Source organism: Chionomys nivalis, chromosome 18 (genome assembly GCF_950005125.1).
Source record: "Chionomys nivalis chromosome 18, mChiNiv1.1, whole genome shotgun sequence".
Lineage (NCBI taxonomy): Eukaryota > Metazoa > Chordata > Mammalia > Rodentia > Cricetidae > Chionomys > Chionomys nivalis.
In genome coordinates, this window is record NC_080103.1 from 37,288,353 (window position 1) to 37,310,191 (window position 21,839).

The 21,839-nt window shown below is 39.1% G+C and overlaps 1 protein-coding gene across 13 annotated transcripts in view; it reads left to right on the forward strand.

Annotated features, from left to right (window-relative positions):
- Camk2d (calcium/calmodulin dependent protein kinase II delta) overlaps positions 1–21,839 on the forward strand; it is a 258,045-nt gene that overhangs the window by 202,143 nt on the left and 34,063 nt on the right. For 3 of the 13 annotated variants that reach the window (XM_057793575.1, XM_057793580.1, XM_057793576.1), the window contains exons 9-16: positions 4,594–4,688; positions 6,091–6,213; positions 7,173–7,256; positions 7,701–7,743; positions 11,328–11,365; positions 15,158–15,217; positions 17,338–17,379; positions 19,772–19,820. In XM_057793575.1, coding sequence (XP_057649558.1) covers positions 4,594–4,688; positions 6,091–6,213; positions 7,173–7,256; positions 7,701–7,743; positions 11,328–11,365; positions 15,158–15,217; positions 17,338–17,379; positions 19,772–19,820 — 534 coding nt within the window. Of the gene's footprint in view, positions 1–4,580; positions 4,689–6,090; positions 6,214–7,172; positions 7,257–7,700; positions 7,744–11,327; positions 11,366–15,157; positions 15,218–17,337; positions 17,380–19,771; positions 19,821–21,839 lie in introns of those variants that run through there. The other 10 variants (XM_057793577.1, XM_057793578.1, XM_057793579.1 and 7 more) reach the window with 6 other exon arrangements.

A 21,839-nucleotide genomic window follows, 5' to 3' on the forward strand; every position in this document is an offset into this window, starting at 1 on the left:
TTTTCTAACATTAGCTTTCATTAAAATAAGTTTGGGATGTTCTTGATAATGTAGGCTTTCTGCCTAATCAGTAATCAGTGCTTCCCCAAACTCTAATTACTCGAGCATCTCTCATCTCCTCCAAGCACAAATTAACACATAAGCCAAAGAAAAATAGGCAGCGTCATTTAACAATGTTACATGAAACCGATTGTATCTAAAACAGTTCTTAAGATGTTGATTTTAGGACTATCCGAAAGGAGAGAGTAGCACAATGAACAGATGGCCAAGGTTACTTCATCTTACCCTCAATTATTCCACGATCTGAGATTGTTTTATTTTAAATCTAAAAGTCGTGCCAATGTATCTGTACAAAAAAAGAATTCATTTGTAAGTGTAGAAATAATGCAACTTGCTAAAAAATTTCACAGTAGGCCGGGCGGTGGTGGCGCACGCCTTTAATCCCAGCACTTGGGAGGCAGAGGCAGGCAGATCTCTGTGAGTTCGAGACCAACCTGGTCTACAAGAGCTAGTTCCATGACAGGCTCCAAAACCACAGAGAAACCCTGTCTCAAAAAACCAAAAAAAGAAAAAAAAATCACAATAATAGCTAGTATAACCATCTTCACATTTTCCCCATCACTTTCTTGGCTCACAAGTTTGTTATTCATTGGTTATCTTTAGTCTCTTCCATCTCTCTTGATACGTAGGTTCCACCATTGTGTCTCTCTTCACTCATTTTCAATGTCTTTGTCTCTCCACAGAGCACACGGAAGTGACCACCCTTACTACTATATACCATTTGCCCTCCTATCATTTACACTAGCTGATTCCACATCTTGGGTCAAGGAGAGTACAGGAGTATCTTGTCACTCGGAAGACAAGAAAAAAACTTACTGGTGTTCACCAGACCTAGGAGGCAAACTCATTTCCACCTAGGAACAAAAGTACCTGCAGGGATTTTGAAAGTTACTCTTGGCAAGCCTGCTAGTAACTCAACCTCTTTATCTCCTTTCCTTTGTCTATAAAATGCTATTAGTAGCATATCTACCATATGTAGGATTAAATGGAGTAATGCAATAAATAAATATGGTAAACATTACTTATGAAGAAATTTTATGAGGTAGCGTTATAATTATGCTACAACTCTGCTAACCATTCCTTATTAGACCAGAACGATGATTCAGAAACCCTTGAACTCTACTGAACAAACCCAAAGAAGTTTGCAGAATACTTTAAAGAAGCATTGACAATTTCACCTCAGTTATTCAGTAGTACTTTCTTTTCTACACCTTCAAGTCTAAAGCATTCTTTTTTTATTTCTAAGGTTTATACTACTCTATCAAAGGTCTATTTTCTGTAAAAACCCCGCTTATCATTAATCAATGGCTGAATCATGAGATTGTGTGACTTTCTGGGGAGTTTTCTAGACAAAGTTATGCTCAACTCAAATACAGCGCTAGTCACAGATGAAAGAAGGAACTACACCAGAGTCCAACTGGTGAACCGGTGAGTTTACTGGTACTACCTACATGAGCGTGGATGACTCAGAAGCATGTGCATCACCAAAATCTCACAAAAGCTGCAGTCCCTGAACTCTGCACCATGTGAAGGCGACTTGACCAGTGGGAGAGTCTCCTCTCCACAGCAGTGCTCACTGCTTAAATAACGTTGGCGAAAGAGGGCCTTGGGAATCTTTTAAGTTTTAGGGACTTCGTCAGATACGATTTGTGAGTTGCTTTCTTCCTGACCCTTAAAGAGCCTGCTTCCAGGATGGAGAGTTTTGATAGAGAACTTCCTGAGCCTTAGCAAGCCTGCCTGCAGTGTGGAGTGTTCTGGTCTTGAGGAAATTGGTGCAGTCTGTGCAGAATATACACTGGCAGCTCTCCCTTGGGCAAAAGGCCTCCCTGAGCTCCCGCTACCCAGAGAAGTGATGTCAAATGCCAGCTGAGTACAAAAGCCCCAGGAAAGAAAAGTCGGAATCAGAGTGCAAAATACCTCAGTTATGAAGTTGACTAATCATTTTGTAACATCTTAACTCTATGTTTATATGAGAAATTGTCCAGATACACCAGACTCTGTTGACATTACAAAGCAAACGTTTTTCTTCACTCCTTGAACTGTAGGTGAGACCTAAAACTACTTAAAGAGAGCTTCTTTTCCACTCATCCTAGAAAAATAAGTATGGTTATTGGTCATCACTGTCACCATCATCACTGTTGAAGCATCTGCTCCATGAGATAATAAATACAATATGAAAATTAAGTTTGTGCACATTAGTTCTATAATAGTACAATGTATGAAATAAATTTTCAGTCTTTGTGTAGTTTTTCTTAAATCAATATTATTTAAAATATTTTATTCCATGCTAGTGACCTTCCCATGACTAGGACAAATTGTCACAGATAATCAGCTTACAAGGATAACAGGTTTATTCTGGATTAAAGTTCTGTAAGTTGCAGTCCATGAAACAGTGGCCTCCAAAGCATTTGGGTCTGCCTATGGTGAGCAAATGGCTCGCTCATGACCAAAGCACATGGCAGAACAAAACCACTTAACTAATGAACAGAGAGAAAAAGAGGAAGGTGACCAAACTCCAACATACCCCAATCACTTGGAGATCTCTGTAAGCCTTACCTCTTAATAATAGCTCCTCAGGGACCAATACTCTCCACCTGGTAACATTCAAGATAAAGACCATCTGTTGCAAGGAGAGGGATGCTTGTTTGTCCCTGCCACCCAGAACCAAAATAATCACGCAGAAACTGTATTAATTAAATCACTGCTTGGCCCATTAGCTCTAACTCATTGGCTAACTGTTACATCTTAGTTTAACCCATTTCTATTAATCTGATTAATCTGTATATCGCCACATGGCAGTGGCTTACTGGCAAAGCACGTTTATCTCTGGCAGTGAATCCATGGTGTCTCTCTCTGACTCTGCTTTCTTCCTCCCAGAATTCAGTTCCATCTTCCCTGCCTACCTAAGTTCTGCCCTATCAACAGGCTGGGGCAGTTTCTTTATTCATTAACCAATGAAAGCTGCACATGGACAGAAGGACCCCCCACACCAGCCACCATCCTGCCGTGTGACTCTATAGAGTGTTGCTGTTCGGTTAGCTTTGCATGCATGGTTTGGTTATTTGTTGGTTTGTTTCACAGTTCTGAGCATCAGACCCGGCAGGGATTCACACAGCTAGGCAATAACTCCACCACTAAACTATTCTCAGGCCAAGTCTAGACTCTAAAAATCAACTTCAAACTCTATTCCTATGAAAGTCCCAGGAGATGAAACTGTTTCTTCAAAGCAATTTTAATTCAGTGGTGATTTTTTTTTTTTTTTTTTTTATAATTACGTCCAGACTAATTGACAAGAGCAGGGATAGGCCTCCTCAACCACGAGTTCTGGAAACCAAGGGACCACAGAACCCAAGGGGAAGAACATCTGAAGGCCCTGCTCCTCTCCCTTGGCCTTCCCAGGCTTGAGAAAGCAACAAGGTTGGCGCTCACAGGAGCAGCCAAGGGACCTCAGACTTTCCTCTAGAATGAAAAGAAACAAAACCCTTAGCAGGTTGGAAGTGTGTCAAAAGTAACAGAAGGATATTCGAAGGACTATAATTCTGTTTTTAGGAGAGCTGTATCCATATGTGGCTTCAGGTAAAGTTCTAAGTCTACAAGTATATTTTTAATTTAAAAGTTGTATCACATATTGACTGTTGGTGCAGTTACTCTTCGGTAGATGGGTTCTACATCTGCAGACTCAACCAAGCATACATAAAATATTTGAGGGGAAAAAATACAATCACATCAGTGATGTGCACAGATGTGTTCCTTGCCTCTAAACAGCACAGCATGGCACAGCAACTCTTTCAGAGCATTCGCATGACTTTCTAGGTTAAGAAGCCTATAGATTATTTCATATACACAGAATTGCATAGATTAGTGAATTCCACAATTCTATTAAACAGACCTGAGCATGCACAGACTTTGAGATCTGTGGGGTGATCCTGGAACCAGTCTTCTCTGTGTACCAACAATGCCTTTAGTTGCATATTTTTGCAATAAATTGCAAATTGTAGTACAACTGTGTACACATGACTTTGGACTTTTCTTGCAATTTCACCCTTCCCTTTCCTTTCACTTTCCTATAATATATGCATCTTTGGTGAATTCTAACTATTTAATAGAAAAAAACCTTTTAGTATTGAAAATTCATATTATTGAAGAGAAGACGGTTATGTCTTTTTATATAATATCTGCATTCTAAGGGGAACTGGTTATTTAGAGCATGAATTTGTAACCAGGACAGTACATTCAACAAAGGTCCACATTGTCAGACAATTAAATGAGTAGGAGTAGACAGTAGAAAGTAAAGCATCAACCTGTATAGAATCTATATGGAAAAGAATTCAGGGAGGCAAAAAATTTGTCCTTCAAATTGACAGAAGTATTCCACATTTAGGTGTTGTCATTTTACTTTACCTTGTTCCATGGAGTGGACTGACCTCAGGACAGGTCACGGTGTGTCTCTCTGGAGTCATCCCCACTTCCTCAATGTCTTAACACCACATCGGTCAGCCACATTTGACTCATTGTCTCTTATGATCTCCTCAGGTGTCATCCTCTACATCTTGCTGGTGGGGTACCCACCCTTCTGGGATGAAGACCAGCATAGACTGTATCAGCAGATCAAGGCTGGAGCTTATGATGTATGTAATAAGTATTCATACAGCTTTGGACAAGGGTTGGTTGGTTTACTGCCAGGGCCAAGGGTTGTCATTCTTGTTTCTTTTTAATAACAATTTTATATTCTGTCATTTGATAATCATTGTGAGGTAAATATCTCTTATCTTGTAAAGAACATTATATCTAATACAAAATATACTTATGTACAAGGAAGATTAACTATGAAAGTTAGTTATGACAAGCAATGGATTGGTATAAAATGTTTATAGTTTCAGACCACAAATTTAAGTCATTATAACTAAAACTCAAACACATCTTTGTTAAACAAAACAGGAGCCATTATAAGCAATATTTTTGACAGTGGGAAGTAAGTTTATTTTTGTTGTGTAAAATTCATGTTTCAGGAGTCAATGAATTTTGAGGAAGTATTTCTGTATTGTGTTGCTTGTAGAAGTGTTTTTTGGATGCCTGAAGATGTATGGTCAGTTGGGGAGAGTCCAGGTGGCTGAAACAGATGAGTTAACACGTCACAGCCCAATTTGTTCAACTTTTGAAACATTGTGCCATGTGTGTCAGGTGGGGGTTGTCATAAAGAATAGAGTAGCTAGAGGTACTGCATTTCTGGGGGTATCTCGTCAATTTTCTGAGCATACTTCTTAGATGTAATTGTTTCCTGGAGTTCAAGAAGTTGTAGTGGATATGATTGGCATCAGATGACCAAACAGTGACCACAGCCTTATGTTGGGGGGCGAATTTGGCCTTGGGATATGCTTTAGATCTGTTTCTTGGTACAACCACTGTTCAGCCAGTTCTTGTATGCAGTCTATACCCTTCTTCCTATCACTGTATGATGAGAAGTGGTTTCTAGTTGGACAGAATGAGAGATGATGGCAGCTCAAGATAATTTCTTTCTCCAGTCAGCGCATGGGGCCCATTTATGATCATGGCTGTCTTGCAAGCATTATTTCTAATTAAGTGTTTTAGAAATTCACACATTAATATTTCATACATGCTCATGTAAAAGCCAGTGGACCAAATTGAAAAAAAAAAAAAAAGAACCATGACCAGCTTTATCTTATTAGTTATTCTTTTTGTAGCACTAGCCATTGTTGTGAATTGATCTTTTTTTTAATAATAAGAAAATTTATGAAGCAATACACTGATTGCAGAAATGAGGAATATGTTTGGCTTTTCTCTATTTGACTCAGGGTGTGTGTTTGTGTGTGTTGTTGTTTTTTAAGACAAGATTTCATGCATACCAGGTTGTCCTTGAGCCTGAACTCTCTGTGTAACTGAGGCTTGACTGGAAGTCCTGGTCCTCTGCCTCTGCCTCTGCTTCCCAGTGTTGAGATTATAGACCTGTACCTACAGGCCTGGTCTGTATGTCTGTCTCTACAAATGTCTTACTAATTTCTATCTTTGAAGTTTCCATCACCAGAATGGGACACAGTGACTCCTGAAGCCAAAGACCTTATCAACAAAATGCTTACCATCAACCCTGCCAAACGCATCACAGCCTCTGAGGCTCTGAAACACCCATGGATCTGTGTAAGTCACTTTCCCATATGCCCTGGGAGCCAAACCAAAAAGTGAACTCTTAGTCGGTTTTTATAGATTTTAAATAATCTCGCAAAAAAAAGGTGAAGCTTAACGCATTTTTTGTCCCATGATATTTAAGAAATGAATTTTATAACAGTGAAAGCCACCCTTGCCTATAGCAAACTCAAAATTTTATAAATGGCTAAATAAGTATTGTTGGCAGTAACAGGAATGATTACATGCCAATTATTGATTAGACTCATGATCAGGGAATAAGAAAAGGATACTAGGATATTGTATCCTAGAAAGAAAATTTTGACAGAGTCCAAATATTTATCATTAAAGATCTTTAAAAATGTGTGAGGTTTAGAAGCTAGACGTAGTTTTAGGTAGTCTGAGTTTCTTGCAGAAGCCCTAAGGAAAAACAAATCATAAGGGGATCTATTTTGTTTTTTTTTTTTTTTTGGTTTTTCGAGACAGGGTTTCTCTGTAGCTTTGGTTCCTGTCCTGGAACTAACTCTTGTAGACCAGGCTGGTCTCGAACTCACAGAGATCCGCCTGCCTCTGCCTCCCGAGTGCTGGGATTAAAGGCGTGCGCCACCACCGCCCGGCCATAAGGGGATCTAAAAACTCCAGTAAGTTTCTAGGGTTGAGAATCAAATACTTAGGTAATGATAGAATGCTAAGCAGATGGAAAGTATTCTAATAGAAATGCAAAGGAATGCTTGCTGAAATGATGATCTGAGGAGTTAATGATCTTCATCTCTGCCCCTTCTCTTCATCGGTGTTTGATCAAAGTCATTCATAGTCTTTATGAAATCATGCTTTGTTGTAGGTAACTTGGGCAATTGGATCCTTGCAAGTTGCCTGTATGGGTGCAGGCGCCCTTAGGAAAGATTGGAGGAGACTCTTTATTGTCTTTGGTATGCTTTAACTATCCTTAAGTTCTCTCTCCCCTCTTCTTCCAGCAACGTTCTACTGTGGCTTCCATGATGCACAGGCAGGAGACCGTAGACTGCTTGAAGAAATTCAATGCTAGACGGAAACTGAAGGTAAGAAATTTGACAATGTTGTGTGGTGGCGTTGGGAAGATTGATTTGGTGAGGTAGGGAGAAAAGTATATAAGGGAAGTTTTACCAGAGCTCTTGATATTGTTGACCTCAACAGTTAGTCCTGCTGAACCTGAGGGAAACTGAGGGTGCTCCATAATCAAGGCCGGGGTGAGAAGTGGGCTGGATGTGGTAGTGTGTGCTGTGGTTTCTTTCCTTGGAGGAAACAGCTGTGCAGTTTGATCCAAATCTGACTCAGACCGTTAGAGCTGTCCCAGCATCCTGAGAACCACAGACTAGGGCTCTCAGGAAGCCAAAAGGAAAAAAACAAAAAGCAGACAGTCTCAAGTCCTGTATCAGAAAATAAAGCCAGGAGATTTGTTATGTATTTTTAGGTCAGAGATTTGTAGAGGCAATTATGATCTTGATCTCTGTTTTCTTTGATAGGGTGCCATCTTGACAACTATGCTGGCTACGAGAAATTTTTCAGGTATACATATTTGAACTCTGCACTTTGTCTTCGGTTCTTCTCTAGTATTTGTGTGAGTGTGTCTTGAAAGGAATTTAGAAAGTCTAGTAACTACAGGTAGTTATCACACACACACACATATACATACATACATACATACACACATATATTTAGAAAGAGAGAGGGAGGGGAGAGAGGGAGGGAGGGAGAGACAGAGAGAGAGAGACAGAGAGAGAGAGACAGACAGACAGACAGAGACATACAGACATACAGACTCCTTATGTTCCTGTGCCTGTCTGTAGGACTCCACCAGACTGAACATCCACTTGTCAAATGCTGGGATTGCACAAGCTTATCTATGTCTCATTTTAAAGCTGAGCATTTCAAACCTGGAATTTATTATTGATTGATGTTTCATAAATAACTATAAGGGTGTTTTATCTCTGGTTTCTATAAGGAATTGCAATAAGAAAGACTTTTAAAATAAGGCATCTTGTGGAACCCCATTCTTGTAAGCCTAATTCTTTTTGTGTCTTCACATTCCTTAAGACTAATTACAAGGGCCGAAACTGCCTAATGAGGAATTACAGGGAACCGACCACATAGGCACATGGGGGTGATATCCAATAATAGTATTCCTCAAAGTGATCACATCAGGGGAGATAGCAGGGAACAAAAAAATAAAAAGAAAAACTTGCATATGAACTAAATTCAGTCAAGATATTTCTCTTCTTTAAATATCTCCAGGATGGAGACACAGTGTGTGTTACTTCTAGAAAAATATTTTTAAGTTTCGGAGCCTTCTTTGATAGATTATCTAAAAGCAGTAGCCATCCAAAGTCAAATGTTAGTAGGTGCTAAGCAGACACGTGTGGAGTAGAATGAAGCAGCAACTAAGATCCTTTGATAAATTTAAAATTGGGGATAGGTCGTCAGGTGGTGCATATCAATCCCAGCACTCAGGGGGCAGAGGAACACGGAACTCAGTGAGTTCCAGGCCAGCCTGCTCTACATAGAGAGACTCTGTTTAAAAAACAAAAGGAAACCCTTTTAGTTCAGATGTTCAGTCTTAGAACAGTTATCAAAAAACGCGTAACTTTTGCTTTTGGATAGTGATGTGCAGCATTTGGTGACCTGTTCTGACTTCGTTTTGCCTAACCCGGATGTTAAAGAGATAATCAGATAGCCATCATCATATGAGTGTCAGACATCCTTCAGCCGATTCCTAGGTATTGCTTAGACCTCTGTTAACAGGTCAGCCCCCCTTCCTACTTAGAAGCAGTGTGAAACAATAGGCTGGTAAGCAGCGATCTCTCCCTGCCAGCGCAGTGCTACACATTTAGGGGCCGTGCTGCCCAGCTGTTACACGTTCTCTCTGATGTGCTTGGGCTGACAAGCCAGGCCGCTGCCTTTATCAAATCACGTGTTTTATAAATAGTTGGTGAACGTGATTGACATTTATATGAGTGAGTTTAATGTCAGTTCATTAAGCATTAACCCATATGTATATATGACCTTAAACTAAATAGATATTTCCCTATGGCCCGGAGCTCAGTGAATCATAGAAATATGCATTTATATAGTATGTATCATTTATATAGTGATAGTAAAGAACTGCCTTTTTAAAGATTTTTCCAGAATTGAAATAACATAGTTGGCTGAAGTTTTAAATACTACAGCCTTAAATTTAAATTGGGTCTTTATTAGCCGGGCGGTGGTGGCGCACGCTTTTGATCCCAGCACTTGGGAGGCAGAGGCAGGCGGATCGGCGGATCACTGTGAGTTCGAGACCATCCTGGTCTACAAGAGCTAGTTCCAGGACAGGCTCCAAAACCACAGAGAAACCCTGTCTCAAAAAAACCAAAAAAAAAAAAAAAATGGGTCTTTATTAATAGTGCTTATACCCATTGGTAGATGCTATAGTTTACCACATGTGTTTCTTTTCACCAATTCTGCAAACTAAACACCATGACAAATATGTGGACTTTGTAATGTCTCTGAATGGTTTTGCATGAAAAACCAACGTTTGTGCCCATTTCTTCTACATCAGCTGAACAGCACGAGACTCCGTTACATCTTCTAGTCCATCCTGTAGTTGCATTTTAGTCTCGAGTATCGATTATGTTCTTCATTCTGTTCATTGCCAAATATGCTCTTTAAAGTAACCGTCCATATTATGTGGTTGTAAAGCTGTTTTTATTTCTTCTTTTCTCCCTGAATGTGGAATATATTTCTTGTGAGGTAAGGCAGTAGTCACACAAGGGTTGGCTCTGCATCTCCCAAGCCAGACTGCTTCTTACCCCAAATCATTCTCTTCTTTTTGCTTGCCACTTCAATTCAAATTATCCTGTTTGTTTTCTAACTTATTAAGGGCTGCGGGAGTTCACTGGTGCTCCTTTTTAACTACAGGCAACTAGTACCATAACCAAGGCAACTAGTGAATCTCCATTGATAAAAAATTAATAGCATTGTTGCTAGAAACCAGACGAAATCCATATTCGTGTCTTTTAAATAATTTAAAGTGTTGCCAGATTGAAAACTAAAAGGAAAAAAATCACAAAGAAAAGGAATATAAATAAATGAAATGTTCATGTAGTTTAGTTACTGTTAGGTGGTTCATTTCAAATGTGCTCTGTGTGCTTAAATGACTGCACATTAACATTAAAGGGAACTGTGTGTACTTTGTCCTCCATATCTGTGAGTGCTCTGCACCAGTGTACTAATTATCATTACGGCTTTAACTGGCTGTTCACTGTGTATGTGCACATTTTTAAAAGGATGCTGTCTAGTTCTAGTAGACCAAAGAAATTTGTTAACGATGGAAGCCATGTTTAAGCCCCCTGGGAAAAGAAAGTTTCCTATGAGAACCTACACCCTAAAGATTTCATTTTATTTTAGATCTTGTTTCAGATGTTATGGTTTTTAATTTTTCAATTCAAAGACCTTCATTTAGGAAGCCTTTGTATTCTGATTTTGAAGTCTAAATGAACACAGAATGCATTTTTTTAATTATCATATGCTAAGCATTTAAAAAATTTGCTCCTGGTCAATAAGGTACCATTTGATGTTATATCGATATTTGCATATTCGATCCAGCTGAAGTTCTCTGATTTCAAAAATAAAGGAAGTACATTGTTTAGCCAGAGCAAATTTTTGTGAATGAGATTTCAACCTCTGGCAAGAGGGGCTTCAGTGGCAGAACTGACATGGTCACCAGACATGGCAGGAATGAACATGTAGTGGGTCTGCTGGCTGGTGTCTAGAGACCAAAGCAACTTTCTGGATTATGAAGGATGGTCCAGTAAAAGTTCCAGTATCCTTTTCAGGACCAACAGTGACATAAAGTCCAGTGCACAACTGGCAAAGTGTTCCATTTCGTGCCATGAACTATGTAAGAATTGATCTCTAAATTTGCTGTGGTTAAACCAGAAAAGCGATACTGTATTTCCGTGTCCTGTAAGCTCTTGCTCATCGGTGTGGCCTTGGAGGCTTGGTGTATGTTGGTCGTAGCTCAGCAAAGGTGGCAGGAGACGATAATGTGATTTGTCACCTCACTGTGGCTTTGTGGATAACTCACTGAGGCGATTTTTACTCTCATTTTGCAGCAGCCAAGAGTCTGTTGAAGAAACCCGATGGAGTAAAGGTAAGTTAAGTGGCTGTCTAAACCATCTCTGGCTTTCAGATGCTGGAGAGTTTAAATGTTACCTGCAAATTCCAAGTCCGTACAGCTTCTGTACTTTATGGTTCCCTAAAGAAGGTACAGGCTGAAGCACAAGATAGTTTAATACACAAACATGATTATCATTGATGCTAGCATTCAATCATTTCAATAGATTATATATTAAGTAGAAAAAGCAATACCTACTCTATAAACTGATGTCTAAGTATCTCTACCTCTCTACAGTTCCAAGCCACTCTGGTGACCTAAGAATCTGCAAAAACCAAATGCTTTTCTGAGTAATTATGATGTGCACTTGAAGCCTTCCAAGACCTGGGAACAAACTCAGTTGGCCTGAGAAATCAGGGTATCAGTGACTAAGTGCCCCTATTTGGGAAGAGTTTGTTTTAAAGCCCATAACTTTCTTGTGTTTCAGTCATAATTATTAGAGATATATTCAAGGTAACTACCCTGTACAAATATGAGGAAAGCCTTCCAAGAAAGATGGCGACAAAATGTTTTTACTTTCTTTGATTTCTAACCAATATAATACAACTTTCTTTTTAATGATAATATCTTTAATAGAGAGTAGCCTATTTTCATAATAATATTTGTTATTTTTCCAAATTATCACCTAAATGTCTTGTTAATGGTTTTCTCTCTTTTCCAATGGCAGATGCATACATTCTTCCACAGGTCAACCCTCCTGGGAATTAGTTAATAGTCTAACCGTTGAACTGGACCCAATCAGGTGGCCAGTTCATATGGAAAATGTAGCATAGAAAACCGTTTGTCAGTTGGTTCCTAAATTTATATGGAGTCATTGCTCTAGCACCTGTTTGTGTGTGACTTGAGAATTTTCAGCTCTAAGGTCACTATGCCCTGTGCTTGCTAGGTCGCCATTTTTTTCCATTCTTCAAGCTAACTGTACCTTCCTTCTGTTTTTGTCACTCAGTTTAGATTCCAATAATGACAGTGGCTCTCTGTCTCTTTCACAGTGTGACACTGGTGGAAATTTTAAATTTCCAGATGTTTCCCTGTGATCTTTCTATACTGCTCAGGGCTGGAGAGTTCACAAGTCCAATCGACAGTTAGTCCCACTGTGATCCTGATACGAAAACCTTTTGAGAGCAATTTCCCTCCAGTCAACTGACAACAGCTCTTCCACAGCAAAATGATTATGTATTCCCTGCTTTGGTCATGCTTTTGTTTTCTCTTCCTTTCTCTTTGACTGGTCAATTCAGAAAAGGAAGTCCAGTTCGAGTGTTCAGATGATGGTGAGGATCTGTGTCCGCCAGAGTTCTCCTACTGGGAAAAATACACACTTAGAAATGAAACAGTCTCATTTACCTGAGTTAATGGAGTAGAAAAGAGTAAGAGCGTCATAGGTCAGCGCTAATCGGCACGCGTAACATGCTCCTTTGCTTTCACATTACGTTGTGTTCTCTGATAGAATCTTTCAGGTAAATAACAAGCTGAACCCTTTTCCATACTCTGTTAATGAGTTTCATCATCTGTGAGATCAAAGCCCAATTTTCTCCTTGAGAATAAAGAAGCCAGGACACAGGGAATATTTCCTCGTACAGGAAGAAACGCTGTACGGTTATCTTTTAATTGATACTCATAAACAAATTCAGATATAACTTAATATACTTGCCATGAATTTACAAATAATGTGAAAGTGATTTCAGCATGGGTCCATTCTAGCTAAGCTTCTTTAAAAGGAGTATGTGTTAACTGAATGAATGCAACACCTTGTTCATGCCTCCTGAGGGTAATACTGTATCATTTAAATATCCGATTGCATTCAGGTTTCAAACAACAAAACTCCATTGCTTCCATAATATAAAGTACATAAATTTACATGTACATTTAAAAGACAACTATGGTTGAACATGGTGCTTGATAACTGACTCTTTAAAAGCTAGTTCTTCTGGCTTTTACTTAGAAATTAATTTATTATTTCAGAATAATATCATATATATCTCCAAAGCATGATGGTGTGTCTGTTTTCATGTATGAACGTGCACAGTGCTTAGAGTAGTCGGGCACTTTGACTGATAAGTTTGTGTGCGTTTAAATACAAATAAGTCACATTTTTCACAAGCAGTTCTTAGCAGCTATATCCTAGGGAAAAGTCTGTCTCCTCTCAAAACAGGAAGAAGAGTATTCCAGAGACTTTCTATCTCATTTGCATCTACTGATAAACCCTAAACCCATTAAGGACACGTGGCATTTTCATCACGTGTCCTCTTGGCTGGACAAAAAGTGGCTGTGCTTCAAGTACTCTTTCTGAATAGGAAGCTACTTGTGGTCATCCTTCTAATGTCTAATGCAGCCTGTAACAACATGAACACATTCTGGTCCCTCTGTAGCCGGCTCCCTTACACCCTTACCTCCCATATCTTTTGGACTGTTGCACACACAACAGCCTAATCTTCAATAAGTTATCTAAGCAAAGGGAATTTTCAACACTTTCTCTCATTTTGTGTAATGCAGAGCACTGTTTCATAGCTTAGTAAATAGTGCTCGTACCAGCAACCACACAATATGAATGAAAACAAAAGCCAAGCATATACCTGCTTTAATTTCTGTTCCCTTGTGTCTTTCTCTCAGTGACATCCCCCAAACAGCCTATAGGCCTAAGGTTAAACTAACGAGTAAACCCAAATAATGACGTGTTATAACTTATAAATAATCATTTGCTATGCACTCCATGTTCCTCTCTAAGCCCCCAGGTATATTTTCATTCATATTAAAACTATGGATGGATCCCTTTAGAAATAATATACAATGCAAATGCCTATATAACTTGATATGCAAAACTGGATGTGAATTTAAGTTTCTGTCTGATAAACATAATGTAATATGTCTTGCATGGGTTTAAAATAATATCGATTATTCCATCTCAGCATTTTATTCTTTAGTGTAAAACTCAACAGAGCTCCAAGCCCCCACATGTCTACACAGAGTCTCCTCTGTGGGCCATTGCCATATTTATCGGTCCCATGAGCTTCTTTGGAAACGTTGTTCCCACGGAAGCAACCACATCTCCTTTAAGGATAAACTCGCCTGTGTTGATGCAAGGGTTTGGTCCCACCGGATATACTAGGCAAGAATAACGGAACAGTCACAAGCTGCTGAGCTGTCTCTTGGGCAGCTGTGGACAAGAAAGTCCCTTCACACTCAGGCTACAGAATGCAGTTTTATTTCTTCCACTTATCAAAGAAGATGTATTCCTAAAGGAACCTAAACTTACCATTTTCAATAAAACAGTTTAAAATCCACACTTTGCCAGAAGAGTCAGGATTTTAATTGGATACCTGGTAAACAAAGTAATGGTAGCTCCCCAGGGAAAGCTGCTCTGTGTGTGACTTCAGGCTCAAGAAGAAAAGGAGAAGATAAAACTATAAGATAATAAAGGAACGTGTTCGTAGCAGTGAATAACTGGAAATGTGGAGACAGGATAGATCTAACTTGAAGAGTATGAAAGCGGCTACAGCCTCCTCATACTCTGCAGCTTGGTTTGGGCTTGCTGAAGCCCCGCAGAGGAGGCAGCATGCTCAGAGCAGCCACCGCTGATCTCATTCTCTCGTCGGAGAGTCCCAGGCTGCGTGGGATCTTCAGGGACTAGATGTGCCCTTTCTTCGTGTCCGTCATTCATCTCCAGTGGCTCTTTATTTTCATGTCTGTATTTCCATGTAGACATGCTCCTTGTAGACATTGGCTACTCAGAAGATTAAGGCATCTCTGTTTCTATTTTCTGCATATCCACAGATAAACAACAAAGCCAACGTGGTAACCAGCCCCAAAGAAAATATTCCTACCCCGGCGCTGGTATACCTGGACTCTTGTACCTTTCTTCAGTTCTGCACTGTTTGCTGTTGTTTCTCTCGTTTGCTTTCACTAAATCAGTATCTGTGTATCAATACTTCATTTGTTGTTAGGTTGTTTTGTTTTTGTTTTCTTTTCAAATTCAGAAGAAAAGTTTTACATGGTTTGATTTCCTTTTCTTGAGCTAGTTGTCAAGCAGTGTGCTTCTAACATGAGCCTTCTCATTTCATTGTGGGACCTCATGCTTTTCTCTGCAGTTGGAATTCTTGCATGCTGGCTTGGAAACGCAGCAGAATGCGCTTCAGTTACTCTTAGCTCTTCCGGTGATGGTTGCTACTGATCTTGCAAACAATGGTTTCTCTTTCTGCCAAGAAAGTGTTGACATCAAGGAGAGCTAACAGGATTCTTGCAAGAGGACATAAAAAGTAGACCTTATTCAGAGTTCCCATTTCTTTCGTACTGAAAGACAACATGGCTTTGCAAGACTTTACTTTCTGAGATAAAGAGGCACTGCATAAGTCAAAGCTTTCTGTTTATTGTGTTTCCAATTACTTGTCCAATTAAATTGTTCACTTTCTTCCACAGAATGAGAGGGTGTAACACAGAAGTTTAAACTATCAGTTTTGTCCATTTAAATCAAATATAAATAACTAGCAACTAAGTCAGTCAGTTCTCCACAGAGGAGTAGTGTTATGTTACAATGCAAAATCTGAATACTGGCATTTAGTACATAGGGATGTAAAAGATTTTCTTCAAATGTTTTCATAATTTGTCTTATGATTCCTAGAGATTATTTTTACTCATTACTATGCCCAGACTGGTATTGTCATTGACTTAAAGATGTTAGGCATTATGTTACTTGAGTTAGCCAATTGGAGATTTGATTTAAAAACATTTGAAGGAAAAGACAAGATAGACGGTTATTGGTGCTGAGAGCATAGCTTAGTGGGAGAATATTTTCTTAACTTAGAAAAAACCCTGGGGTTCAATCCCTACCCCTGTAAAAGGGAAAAATGTTTTCTTAAAAATGGGTAATAAAAAAGGGGGCCAAAAAAATAGTGACTTATCTACTAGTAAGGTCAGTTTCACAGCTTAAACCACAGAAGGGAAGGAAAGAAGCAACACTTGTGTTTTTCTAAGTGTGCAGTGCAAGCTGTCTCTTGGGGACATTCCTGTGGAGAAGGTTGGCCATGGTTACAGCCACTCACAGGTGCTAAAGTGCCCGTTAATGTAAGCACCAAGCACGCTGTCACTGTGTGAACACTCCGTCTATTTTTTTAACATCGGTATTTGAATATACTTTCCACTTAAGAATTTTTTTCACAGAAAACTATATGAAAATAATAGTTGCTTCATGGACAAAGATTACCTAACAACTTACTATTCTGCATATGAAGCTCATAAAGCAGAACTTTTCCTTTCCATGTGAGTAGTATAGAATAGAATATATCAACAGCATTACTAATGATAATGTTTTATGATTAGTTTTAAAAACACTTAAACTTTATAAGTATTCTTTAGATTTTTTTTTCATGAGCTTCATAATGTATTTGTTTGGACAGTTTTGTAGGGGTTTTTGTTTGTTTTGTTTTTTAAAGTGTGGTCCAGTATTTCAGGATTCTCCAAAGGGTATTCAACTATGAGTTGATTATAATAACCTCAGAGTCCAGTCCCAAGGCAATACAGCTGAAAAAAAAATACCTTCACAAAGAATTTGATGTCTTCTGAAATACTTCCATCTATGGCATCCTTGGCCAATTTTTGTGAGCTAGACAGCAACAGAGTATTCAATAGAGAAGAAAAGACAGCTCTACCTGGCTTAGGGCCTGGTGAAACAGCAGGTGCCTCTTTAGATCTCCAAACTGCAAAGCCCTGCCTGTTTGTTCATCTATCAGGAATAAGGTCTCCTGCATGCTGCTTCTGGGTAGGGAAGTGCCTGATCTCATAGGCTTACCAGGGAGGCCTCCCCAGAGATCCTGTCGACTGTTGACAGCCCTTGACATGGCTTTAGCTCTTATCACTCTTTAGTCTTGTCTGTTGGCTCACTCTGCTCTGTCCCACAGACTAGTTAGAATGTACTTACCAATACGAACTGTTTCTTTCTCTATTTTCTTCTCACTCAGGAGCCCCAAACTACTGTAATCCACAACCCTGACGGAAACAAGGTATTCAGAAAGAATCAACACCATTTGCTTTGATAAGATTGCACATCTCATCAAATGCCCTCTCCAAAACTGATTCATGATCTCAAGTGGGAAAGAAAAAGTTGGCCCTCTTTCCATCACGTGCTCTTTTGTGCCTAATTAGTTGAGAATTATACATAGAATTCTTTCAGATCAAAAAGGATGGCATCCTGAAAGAGAAGTCAGTGATCCCTTAGTTAATTAAAAAAATAAGGGTCAGGTTAAATCTTTCTGTTGAGATGACTGTACCTTAGGCAATTCCATGTGGTCTTTTTATTTCTCTGTGCCTGTTTGCTCATTGTGTGATAAACACTCATAGCATGAAATTTCAGAATTTCCTGCTATCCTTCCATTGTCTTCAAGTAGAATGACTTTGTTTCTTTTGTCCTAAAACTTGTTTCTGAGCTTTTCAATTGTCTTCTGTTGTCGCAGTGGTTGTGTTGTTGCTGTTGTTGTTTGCTTGTTTTTCTGTTCCCTGTTATTGATGACATTGTTAGTGGTGTTACCGTCTGCCATGAATGTGAAAAGAATCAGGCATTCCATTTCTTGTTAAATATGTTTGTTGTCTGTCTATACAAATTATAGTAACAGATATTAAAGGATTATGCTGAATGGAGACTAATGTGTTCTACTGTTTATAAATTATGTGTATACTGTGTTCATGCCAAAACTTGCATACATGTCTGAGGGATTAAAAGAAACATTTTTTTATGTGTGTTTTCTGTCCAGCTTATCACTTGCTATACACTATCATATCTAAGGGGAGGAAAAAAAGCATGACTTTTCTAAGGTGCTGAATACAGTCACAGGTCTTTCCCTTCCTGTAATCAACAATGTTGGAGGATCAGGAAATACATTTCATCTGTGGTTCAATATTTCATTGACCCATGTTGAAAATGAAATGTTTTGTGTCTTAATCGGAGATGTACGTTAGTGTCACGACACTGGAGGTGTTCTAAGTCCCCAGAAAGAGTTGAGGTAGTCAGGGCCAGCACATACGAGAGCAGTCTCCATTAATGACACTATCAGATGGAAAACCAGGCGTAGCAGCTGAAGTGGACACTGCTGTAGTTCTAGCTCGGGCATTTGTAAGAGTTACTGCATGGTATTATTGCCTACATGAACTCATTTCTTTTTATGTGCATGGTTTAACCTTCATTTTGTGTTTAATTCTGAATGCCACGTCACATTGAAGAAATGCATGAAGATTTTTTTCTTGGTTTTGTGTGCGTGGAGACTCTGGACAGTAGCTAGTTTATCTCTTTAATTTAAATATTACATAGGGGATTTATATAAACAGATAGCTTTCCAAAATTGCCCAATCTATAAATGGACACTGGCAGAGATTATTATTATTATTATTATTATTATTATTATTATTATTATTATTTTATTATTACCTTCCGAACCTGTTTTCCATTCGCTGAATATACAGCTATTGCCTGGAACTTTGGTCCAAATTATTTTCAGCTCTGGTCTTCAATCATTCCAAGTGAAAAATGAAAATTAATACTTACGAACACTGTAGCATGCCTTTGCTGGAAAATACTTCACTGGTACATTTTAATGTAACTACTTTAAGAAATGTATTTTAGCCAGCAGCGTCTGCAGCACACTTTAAGTGCTTATTACTCTTCACCTTTCTGTAGTTTTACAAAGAACTTTGTCTTTTCATTGTGGAAAGAGATTTTCTTTTGAATGACTGATTGTTTCTGAGTTAGAAAGGAATGAAATGAAAAAAAGTCTCGCTGACCTTGAAAATAAATGATTTACTATGATTCCACTGTCCTAAACATACACCCGAAACAGTTTCCGACAACTCTGATCAGCCTGGCTCAGCAATAGCCCCAGCTTCTGAATCAAATGCTGGAAGAATGTCTTTTCTTTACAAAGCGGGAGGGTAGACAGACACATAGCCCCAAATTCTGTGCTTGACATAGTGCCTAACACAAAGAAGGTGCTCTTCACTGATTGGTCTGTTAGAAATAAAACTATGCATTCTAAGTTTCAAGGTTATTTTTGCTAAAATATTCCATTTTTCCTTCTAAAAACACAGTGTGAGACACTAGAATATGAACTCATCTCACTCAATTCTTTCAATAAAGTACATACTTCTTCTCCTGCTTCTGCACCTCACCTGGGTTCATCCTGCATCAGTGACCAGGTGGCCAGAGTACTCCCTTTGACATGTCTGCAGCGAATGACATCTTGTTTCTGTTGAAAATCATGTGGTGCATTTGTCCATTTGCATGTCAGCGTATGCACACAGCCTGCTGAAGAAATTTGCATGATATGTATGTCCCACCAGCCAAGTTTGTCAGAAGAATCAGCTCTGTGTTGTGTGATGCTCTAAACTGTCTTTTCTTCTGAACAGGAGTCAACTGAGAGCTCCAACACCACGATTGAGGATGAAGACGTGAAAGGTAGGCTGGGGCCAAAACCTGGGAAAGCCCTAACTGAGAGCTCCACGTGCATTTAGCAAAGCTTATTCCAAGTGATCAATAAGTGTAGATCACACAGAAGGCTTATCCCAAAAGAAATTCGTTTTTGTTTTACGAATTCATTATTCTGAATAGTGAACCACTCACTATGAATATGTCAATGTTTTTCACATTTTATGTGTTTTAAATTGAAACATGTGATCTGTGAAACAAGCATACTGTTGACATCACAGCTAACGATGAGTGATGCTAAACAAATCAGTCAAACTCAGCATACAATTTGTATACAAGACTGTGTTCAAGATTATATTCACAGGAAGTGGTCGGAAATATACTAGTATTTTCTCAAACTTTTGACTGAATGACATTCTGTTGAATTCCTGTGGAACTTTATTTTTGGAAGTCTTTTGCCTAGGCTTTATACACTTTCTTTTTTTTATTTTTATTTTTCCATTCAAATATTTACACTTCCTTCCCTTCTCCCAATCCCTTCCTGCTCCCCCACTTACTCTCCTCTCCCCCCCCCCATGCTTGAGAGAGGGCAGGGAACCCTGCCCTGTGGGAAGTCCAAGCCCCCGCCCCACATCCAAAAAGCTGTGCATCCATACATAGACTAGGGTCCCAAAGAGCCAGAACATGTCATAAAAACAAGTCCCAGTGCCTTTATCAATGGCTTCTCTCTCAGTCAGCACCCATGTCAGCCACAACCAGAGAGTCCGGTTTGATCGCATGCTCGTTCAGACCCGTTCCAGCTGCATTTGGTGAGCTCCCATTAGAACAGGCACACTGCCTCAGTTGGTATACCAACCCCTCATGGTCCTGACTTCCTTGCTCATCTTCTCCCTCCTTCTGCCCTTCAACTGGACCTTGGGAGCTCAGTCTGTTGCTCTGATGAGGGTCTCTGCCTCTATCTCCATCTGTTGCCAAACAAAGATGATATATGGTGATATTCAAGATAATCATCAGTGTGATAGTGGGACAAAGCCAGTTCAGGCACCCTCTCCTCTGCTGCCCAAGGACCTAGCTGGGGACATCCTTGTGGACACCTGGGATCCCCTCTAGAGCCAAGTCTCTTGCCAACCCTAAAATGGCTCCCTTAATGTAGATATCTTCTTCCCTGCTCCTATATCCGCCCTTCCTCTATCTCCACCCTCCCACTCCCCCAAGCTCTAGCATATTCTTGACTTCTGTTTCATTTTGTTTGGCAAAACTTTCTAACTGTTGAAATCTCTCCATAAACACACTCGATATGCACTCCTACTTACTCTGCTTCCTTTGACTGGTTGTAAAGTGTTAATTTTCCTGCAGTTTTGTGTTCTTGTATTCATTATTTGCAGCTTCACCTTCAGTGGTCTGCTTGGCTAGAATGTATTCTGAAAAAGAATTATAATGATAAAGATATTTAAAATAAAAATTTTAAAGGATTAGAAATATTTTTGAAGAATTGAGAGGTGTGGTTCGTCAGTTATCTAAATCTTCACTTGGAAATACCTTCCCTATAAACATTACTAAATGCTGTAATTTTTAGGTGATATTAATATAATAAAGTCCCTAAGGGAAAAAATGCCCTTGTGCTATAGAACAAAGAAACAAGAAATCTCAGGTCAAGGAGAAATGTAGAGAGTTTAGGGAATGAAAATGACTGCAGAGTACAGTTAACAGTCACCTCTGCTGACTGTTTTCTTCTTGGTTTAGTGGAGTGACTAACACTATTAACACGCATTCTTTATATTATCAGTGCACTGCCCTACCTCTACTACAGGAAGCCCCTCATTGTTTCTTGGAGTGCAAAAGTGGATAGTGGTGTCAAGGATACGATTAAGTCTATTCATCCCACTTTAGCCTCTGATCTAAAATTTGAACAAAAGTAATCTTATGAATGTGTTAGATAAAGACAGTTTTGATAAAGTAAACAGATGTACCATTTAGCTTTCCAAGGAGCATCATCTTGTAAGTGTTTTAGATTCATCAGCTCTTCAACTAAATGAAATGTCTTATATG